At 38.2% G+C, this 9,757-nt stretch overlaps 1 protein-coding gene across 1 annotated transcript; it reads left to right on the forward strand.

Moving 5' to 3' along the window:
- The first annotated feature begins 5,548 nt into the window (after positions 1-5,548).
- On the forward strand, positions 5,549-7,376 carry LOC110294695 (non-selective voltage-gated ion channel VDAC1-like). The gene is given in 3 exon segments (XM_085836747.1): positions 5,549-5,664; positions 6,102-6,316; positions 6,318-7,376. Coding segments are annotated over 3 exon segments (852 nt in total). The 5' UTR covers positions 5,549-5,556; the 3' UTR covers positions 6,847-7,376.
- The last annotated feature ends 2,381 nt before the right edge of the window (positions 7,377-9,757 follow it).

Genomic DNA, 9,757 nt, shown 5'->3' on the forward strand with positions numbered 1-9,757 from the left:
CTTCTCAATCATAGGCTGCTTCTTGTCTGCAAAATGAAATCTGAATTCATATTCATGTATTTATCCTGATATTTAGGAAATATTTTTTTTTCTGAGAAAAAGTGACAGTATGTTTAGCTATATTTCAACAAACTTGGCAAACTTGGAGGATTGCAGTATCACCATTTTGTGAATGGAGTACATGGAATTCCTCTTGCCTATCTTTAAGACATTTAATAAAATGACAGAAGTTTGTGAAATATGTCAAAAAATTAATGAGGTGTTTTCTATTTATTGTAAATGTACACACAACCATTGATCATTAATAGGTAAAGTTTACAAATGATCAAGTTAAACAAATTTGGATTTAAAATAAAACTTTCCCATTTACTGTTTCTGTATTGATAACATTATTTTGCCTTTTAAATTTTCAATCTTATTTCTGGGAAACGTATTGTTAAGACTTATGCATTTGTTGGGAAATATTTTTGGAGGTAAATAAAGGAATAAAAGTCTTGATACCAAGTAGATAACAAATCAAACAAGCCAGGAATAAGTATTGGTCATCAAGACTTAGGGATTATAGTGTTACATTTTTTGTATAAGAAGTCAAAAGACTGAAACAAATCCAAAGGCATTTTATGCCACATGAGCTTAAAGACCATTTAAATGTTTCATAATCTCTTCAGTTTTTAATCTGTTCAAAAAAAGCTTATTATTTAATGTAAATTATATTTGTTTCCATTTCAGCAGAGTCATTTCTAAGAGTGCACATGATACAAATAAGGACAGGTTAATGAGACAACCATCCATACAGTGATTATGCCTAATGATGAGTCTTTGGACCTTTCTACACATAAGGGATTGTTTCCATTATACACCTCCATTATTTCTGTTGGATTTAAGTAGATACAAAAGAAAATTTTAAAATGTGAAATAAAAATCCTTGGCCATGTTTCTCACTGGTGTCCACAAAAGAAGCCTATATTGCTTAGCAACCAAAATGTTATGAGTCTAGGCACAATGAATTCAAATTAAAACCTAATCTCCTTTTAGTGAGGCAAAAGTTTAGCCAGCCTTTCCCTTGCGTGCCATCCAGTACTTTTCTAAGGGGTTCAATCTTTGTTACAGATACACCTTTTTGCCGCATCCTACAAAGTTCAATTTAAAACGTATAAGAACCTCTGTGCTTCCATGGCATTTCTCCAAGGCTACGAATCGTGTTTTCTGCTTTCTTTCATGTATGAAAATTAATCACTTTGGGAGGATTAAAGCTTTTTTTTCTTTTTCGGCAGGAAGCCAGATTCTATTCCAGGCTCCATGGTTAGTACAATATTAAAGAGGAGAGAAAAAATTTGTGAGTTTGTGCATTTTAAAATCCAGCTTCTGATCCTGCTGAAATATTTCTGGATTCTCCATTCCTGTCCAGCCTTAAGTTGGATCTTGGAAAAGCTGGAACTTAGTTGAAGTTTTAGGGATTCATTTCTTGAGACTTTTACGATGGCAGTAGCAAGCAGAACTATCTACTGAAGAACTAATAATATAGTAGACTTCAAGAAAACAAAGGATTTTGAAACAAATCTTTCACTCTTACAGGTTAATCAATTTGGAGCTTTGGCATAAGTAGATATAACAACAGAAGTTCTTGGATAAAGAATAACACCAATTTCTTTGTGAAAGACACTAGTTTTGAGCAGCATATTCCTTTTGTTTCTAGTTGACACTGAATGGAAAAGAGGAAGAAAAAGCATGGCTGTCCTTACCTGGAGCATCAGCATTGTAACCACAAGAGGCACAATTCTGTCTTGAAATCCTTCAGGATCCTAAATGGTATTAAAACTAAACCTGTTGTTAGTAGTCATCAGTGCAGTCAGTAAGTCTTAAGACAAGTTTAAAACATTTCTGGAAACAGAAGTTTAGACTGTACCAACTCAGTAAATACAAAATAGTAAATGCATGAATGATTTCCTGGATGTTGTCAGAGAGCTTAGGACATTTAAAAATTTATATGTTTATAAATATTTCATATATATATACATATATACATATACACTTATATATATATGCTTACATATACAGATATCATATAAACTTCATGTACTATAAATGCATATCAATATTCTAGTTATCTTTATGTTAACTATTTATATTTGAAAGAGATTTTAACTGGATGGTTTTAGCTCCTTTGTTAAAGATCGAAAGACCATAGGTTTGTGGGTTAATTTCTAGGTCTTCAATTTTATTCCGTTGATCTACCTGCCTGTCACTATAACAACACCATGCAGTTTTTATCAAGCAGTACAGCAGTACAGCTTGAGGTCAGAGATGGTGATTCCACCAGAAGTTCTTTTATTGTTGAGAATAGTTTTCACTATCCTAGGTTTTTACAACAGAAGGTGCTGGCTCAACTTGGGGTTAGTATGTAGAAGAATGCAAATTGCTCCATTCTTATCTCCTTGTACAAAACTCAAGTCCAAGTGGACCAAGGACCTCCACATAAAACCAGATACACTGAAACTAATAAAAAAGACAGTGGGGAAGAGTCTCAAGCACATGAGCACAGGTGAAATTTTCCTCAACAGAACACCAATAGCTTATGCTAAGATCAAGAATTCACAAATGGGACCTCATAAATTTTCAAAGCTTCTGTAAGGCAAAGGACACTGTCAATAGGACAAAATGGCAACCAACAGATTGGAAAAAGATCTTAAACAATTCTACATCCAATAGAAGGCTAATATCCAATATATACAAAGAACTCAAGAAGTCAGACTCCAAAACAAAATAACCCTATTCAAAAATGGGGCACAGAGCTAAACAAAGAATTCTCAACTGAGGAATACCAAATGACTGAGAAGCACCTAAAGAAATGTTCAACATCCTTAGTTATTACAGAAATGCAAATCAAAACAACTCTGAGAGTCTACCTCATACCATTCAGAATGTCTAAGATCAAAAACTCAGATGACAGCAGATGGTGGCGAGGATGTGGAGTAAGAGGAATACTCCTCCATTGCTGTTGGGTTTGCAAGCTGGTACTACTACTCTGGAAATCAGTTTAGTGGTTCCTCAGAAAATTGGACATAGTACTATCTGAGGACCCACTAATACCATACCTGGGCATATACCCAGAAGATTGTCCAACATGTTATATGGGCACATGCTCCACTATGTTCATCGAAGCCTTATATATCATAGCCAGGAGCTGGAAAGAGCCCAGATGTCTCTCAACAGAGGAATGGATACAGTAACTGTGGTACATTTACACAATGGAGTACTACTCAGCTACTAAAAACAATGAATTTATGAAATTCTTAGGCAAATGGATGGAACTAGAAAATATCCTGAGTGAGGTAACCCAATCACAAAAGAACACACACTCACTGATAAGTGGATATTAGCCCAGAATCTCAGAATACCCAAGATACAATTCACAAACCATATGAAATTCAAGAAGATGGAAGGCCAAGGTGTGGATACTTTGATCTTACTTAGAAAGAGGAACAAAATACCCATGGACAGAGTTGAGGAGACCAAGTGTGGAACAGAGACTGAAGAAATGACCAACCAGATACTGCTCCACTTGGGGATTTATCTCAAATAAAATCTCCAAATTCAGACACTATTGTGGATGCCAACAAGTGCCTACTGACAGAAGCCTATTATAGCTGTCTCCAGAGAGGTTCCAACAAATTCCTGACAAATACAGAGGTGGATCCTCACAGCCTACCATTGGACTGAGTACTGGGTCCCCAATGAAGGAGCTAGAGAAAGTACCCAAGGAGTTAAATGAGTTAGCAGCCCCATAGGAGGAACAACAATATAAATGAACCAGTACCTCCAGAGCTCCCAGGGATTAAATCAGCAACCAAAGAGTACACATGGCAGGACTCATGGCTCCAGCTGAATATGTAACATAGGATGGCCTAGTTGGTCATCAATGGGAGGAGAGGCCCTTGGTCTTATGAAGGGTCTATGCCCCAATGTAGGTGAATGCCAGGGCCAGAAAACGGGTGTGGGTGGGTTGGTGAGCCGGGAGAGGGGGAAGTAGATTGCAGGTTTTCAGAGAGGAAACCAGGAAAGAGGACATTTGAAATGTAAATCAATTAAATATCTAATAAAAAAGAGGAAAGAAGAAAGAAAGAAAGAAAGAAAGAAAGAAAGAAAGAAAGAAAGAAAGAAAGAAAGAAAGAAAGAAAGAAAGGAAGGAAGGAAGGAAGGAAGGAAGGAAGGAAGGAAGGAAGGAAGGAAGGAAGGAAGGAAGGAAGGAAGAAAGAAAATTACCAAGACAGAAAAAAGCTTAGGTAAAAGCTTACTTCCCCATTAAATAATTTGGAATATAATTTTGCTAAATTTATTGTCTTTGGAATAAATTCTACATAGCCACAAGTGAAATATACATATCAATTTCAGAATATGAACCAGAAAAATCTTGAGCCAGTGTTTAATGGACAATAAAATCAAATGAAAAGAGTACCTGACTTGGTTGAGTATGAAATTTTTTCACCAATATAAAAGTAGAGAACAACCTCTGGAGTTTTATTGGCTTTGAATCATACTTCCTAAGTTTTGTCTAACCTGTTTAGTTCATAATTCATGCTTACCAATATGCTAACTTAAAAGAAAAGATTCAAGTAATTCAGATAAGCATATAGCTGATAATTTTTATGTATTGCAACCATAGTAAAATAGTAAATCTTGATTTTGTCAAAAAGTAATCATGCATTTACTCTGGAATTAGCAAGTTGCTTGTAGCCTATGTAGTCATTGTGCAAATCTTGGTACTTTTAGATTGTATCTTCAGTCCAGATGATATTCTTTTGTAATGGACACTACTCTCCCTCCATCTTATCCAGACATAGTGTGATTTAAATCACCAGTTCTCATGTTTTCTTACCAAAGACAGCACTTTGACAGACCACTTTTCAATACAGCTTACACCAGGTGAACAAGTCCCGTATTGCTCTTTCAGGCCGAGCATCTGAAATGGATCAAAGTTCTTGCAAACTCCAGAGAGCTTAGACAATTATTGCTTTCCTTTAACTCAGACTATACATGTTTAGGAAGAGATTATAGTATTGTGTGAGGACATATATTCAATGTAAGCCATTGCAGATGTCTATCTCATTTGGTTTCCAGAGATGAGATGATGAAATTGAGCAGTAAATTTTTTTTAAAAATTAAAATTTTATAGACTGAGATTGGGTAATGTGCCTTGATTCATTGTATGACCAAAGCATTTATCCAATGAGTAGTGGTACTACAAAGATGATAGAGATAGTAGGCTCAGATCTCAGCCATATTCCAACCATTGACAAATGAATAAATTTTGCAGAATGAGTGAATGAATCATGTAAATACATATTTTTATTATATACAAATTGTATATAGTTAAGTTTAGAAAATCTGTACCAAATTAAAAATGATTAGGTATTGTAACTGAATGCCAAATTATATGTTTCATTTTTAAAAACATCATACAAATGTATCCATATAGGATTAATTTTTAGAATTCTGCTCCTCGCTGCAACCCCCGCCATAGCTGCCGCTGCTCCCACCATCACCGCCTCTGAGAACATGGCTATGCCTCCCACATACGCCGATCTTGGCAAGTCCGCCAGAGATGTCTTCACCAAGGGCTACGGCTTTGGCTTAATAAAACTTGATTTGAAAACAAAGTCAGGGGCCTAGCAAACACAGAAGTGGATGCTCACAGTCAGCTATTGGATGGATCACAGGGCTCCCAATGGAGAAGCTAGAGAAAGTACCCAAGGAGCTAAAGGGATCTGCAACCCTATAGTTGGAACAACATGATGAACTAACCAGTACCCAGGAGCTCTTGTCTCTAGCTGCATATGTATCGAAAGATGGCCTAGTAGGCCATCACTGGAAAGAGAGGCCCATTGGACTTGCAAACTTTATATGCCCCAATACAGGGGAATACCAGGGCCAAAAGAATGGGAATGGGTGGGTAGGGAAGTGGTGGGGGGTATGGGGGACTTTTGGGATAGCATTGGAAATGTAATTGAGGAAAATACGTAATAAAAAAAATAAAAATAAAATAAAAATAAAAATACATACCACAGGAAAAAAAGAAAGAAAGAAAGAAAATGAAGTCAGAGAATGGATTGGAATTTACCAGCTCAGGCTCTGCCAACACGGAAACCACCAAAGTGAACGGCAGCCTGGAAACCAAGTACAGATGGACTGAGTATGGGCTGACGTTTACAGAGAAGTGGAACACAGACAACACCCTGGGCACTGAGATCACTGTGGAAGACCAGCTTGCTCGTGGACTGAAACTCACCTTTGATTCGTCATTCTCGCCGAACACTGGGGAAAAAAAATGCTAAAATCAAGACAGGGTACAAGAGGGAGCACATCAACCTAGGCTGTGACGTGGACTTTGACATCGCTGGGCCCTCGATCCGGGGAGCTCTGGTGCTTGGCTATGAGGGTTGGCTGGCTGGTTACCAGATGAATTATGAGACCTCGAAGTTCCGAGTGACCCAGAGCAACTTTGCAGTTGACTATAAGATGGATGAATTCCAGCTTCATACTAATGTGAATGACGGGACAGAGTTTGGTGGGTCCATTTACCAGAAAGTGAACAAGAAGTTGGAGACTGCTGTCAATCTCGCCTGGACTGCAGGAAACAGTAACACTCGCTTTGGAATAGCAGCCAAGTATCAGGTCAATCCTGATGCCTGCTTTTCGGCCAAAGTGAACAACTCTAGCCTGATTGGCTTAGGGTACACTCAGAACCTAAAACCAGGTATCAAACTGATGTTATCAGCCCTGCTCGACGGCAAGAACGTCAATGCGGGTGGCCACAAGCTTGGCCTAGGACTGGAATTTCAAGCATAAATGAATATTGTACAATCGTTTAATTTTAAACTATTGTGCAGCATAGCTACCTTCAGAATTTAGTGTACCTTTTAATGTTGTATGTTGGGGATGCGAGAGTTGATAAATACCACGTTAGACCTCCAGGCTAAGGATGACTCGGCTTTAAGGTGTTTACCATTTCAGAGGTACAGCAAAAACCCATTCCTGAAATGGTCCTTTTTAGCTATAGGCGTGAGTTGGGGAGGAGCCCCTGTAGAGATGCCAGGCTACAAGTGGAAAGCTGGGAACATGTGGGTCCTTTGTAAATCTGTATCCAGTCCCCAGATGAAATTGTGACTTCCCGAGCATCGAACCCTGGTGTCCAGATCCTATCTGTTCGGAAGCATGTACACATCTGCGTGAAAGGGATGTTTTTAGACTGATCCTCACACCCTGTTCCCATCGCGCCCTGTTGCCATCCTAGCCCATCACTTACCTGTTTTACACCAAAAGTAGTCTTTAGGGTGTGGTTAGCTATTTCTTTTGTGCTATTTTAGGGTGGAGAGGGTGGGCATGATGGAGCCAGTCATTCAGGACTTAATTCTTCCTTGTGTTGTGGTGTGGTTTTCTTTCTTCTATTTTTTTTTTAATTCCTTCTTTGCCATTGCAACAGATTATGAAATAGCTTCCGGGTTCTCTGGCTCTGAGCTGGGCGGTGATTGTGGTCACACCCTGACAACACTAGGGATCTCAACTGACTCCTCTTGTAGCCTCACCACTATTTTTTAACAGTTTAATGGGTACATTATAGAGTCTTCCATTTTGTGTGGAATTAGCTCCTCCCCTTCAAATGCTGTAATTAACATCACTTAAAATAAAACTTGAATAAAATACTGAAACTTCAAAAAAAAGTTTTAGAATTCTAAGTAATAAAACCTAAAGATACTCAAGCTCTCTATATAAAATAATCATTTTAGTAATAATAGTAATAGTTTTCTGTACTCTAGGAATCTAGGAAATTTTCTAGTAGACATAGATATTTTTTATTATAACTGGGGTACTGATAATACTGAACCAGAGTTAATGCTATATAAATTGTTGTTTAGGAGTATATTTTTATACACAATATATAAACTAGATTATTGAAGAATAATGGGGATAATACATGTATGCTCAATATAGGCATATATGTTTTACAAATAGATTTAATAAATAATGTTGGGCATACCTATAAATAGAGAATGAGTACTAACACTCCAAAGTCGGAGTGTCCTGAAGAATGACTGATGATGTTTAATGAATCATACAGAATTTATTTTCTGAATATTGTCAATATTCACTTATTTATGAAAAGATCAATACTATGATAAGTAAACATGATTCATATTATATTTGTAGATTTGAGTTTCCAATTTATAATTGACTTAGAAATGAAATGAGCCAATTCCTGATTAACTTAGATAGAAATCTAATGACGTAAGAGTATAAATTTGAGGGCTCTGACTAGACATCTTGTGTCCTGGGTCCCTCAGAGATCAGTCTGCACAGGTGAGAGTAGAGACTGCAGAGGGTAAGCAAGCAGACTGCAGAAGCAACACAGCTTCTGGAACAGAACCCATTTCGGGCTCCAGACATCCCGGCACCTTCCCCGCAGAGGAGAGGTGTCCTCCTGGGAGGGTTCTGACTGCCAGAGCAGGTGAGTATTATTTATAATTTATAATTTATAATTTATTATTTATAATTATTTATATATGGGCAGCTAAGTATTATTTATAATTTTCCCCACAACAGTAAAGGGAGAGGGGGAGAAAGGAGAGTCAGATCCGGATGGGATGGGCTGGGTGGTGGTTTGCCTGATTCCATACGATTTAGTAGAATTCGCTGATTCCCTCCATAAGTGTGCTCCAGATATCGGGCACCTTTCCCCGCCAGAAGAGAGGTGGCCGCCTGGGAGGGCTCTGACCACTAGAGCAGATGAGACAGCCGCCTTGTGTCCTGGGTCCCTCGGAGACCAGTCTGTGCAGTTGAGCATGCAGACTGCAGAGGCAACACATCTTCTGGGACAGACCCTAATTCAGGCCTTCATCTTCAGCCAGGAGGCAGGTCGGAACGCCAGAACTCTGTGCACCTTCCCTGCTAGTGGAGACCTTGCCTGCAGAGTACTCTGACCACTGAGACTCAGAAGAGAGCTGGATTCCCAGGACTGCTGACAGAGGATAAGAGAATCACAGGAGGTACAGGCTCCAGCCAGAGACAACTAAAACAACTAACACCAGAGATTACCAGATGGTGAAAGACAAATTTAAGAATCTTACCAACAGAAACCAAGACCATTCACCATCATCAGAACCCAGCACTCCCACCTCAGCCAGACCTGGATAACCCAACACACCTGAAAAGCAAGACTCAGATTTAAAATCATATCTCATGATACTGGTAGAGGACTTTAAGAAGGGCATTAAAAACTCACTTAAAGAAATACAGGAAAACACTGTTAAAGAGGTAGAAGTCCTTAAAGAATTACAAGAAAACACAACCAAACAGGTGATGGAATTGAACAAAATCATCCAAGACCTAAAAGGGGAAGTAGAAACAATAAAGAAAACACAAACTGAGACAATGCTGGACATAGAAACCATAGGAAAGAAATCCGGAACCATAGATGCAAGCATCAGCAAAAGAATAAAAGTGTTGGAAGAGAGAATCTCAGGTGCAGAAGATTCCATAGAGAACATCAGCACAACAATCAAAGAAATGCAAAATGCAAAAAGATCCTAACTTAAAACATCCAGTAAATCCAGGAAGCAATGAGAAGACCAAACCTACAGATAATAAGAGTAGACACGAATGAAGATTTTCAACTTAAAGGGCCAGCAAATATCTTCAACAAAATTATAGAAGAAAACTTCCCAAACCTAAAGAAAGAGATGCCCATGAACATACAAGAAGC

Source organism: Mus caroli, unplaced genomic scaffold (assembly GCF_978045245.1).
Source record: "Mus caroli unplaced genomic scaffold, Mus_caroli_1 scaffold_4, whole genome shotgun sequence".
NCBI lineage: Eukaryota > Metazoa > Chordata > Mammalia > Rodentia > Muridae > Mus > Mus caroli.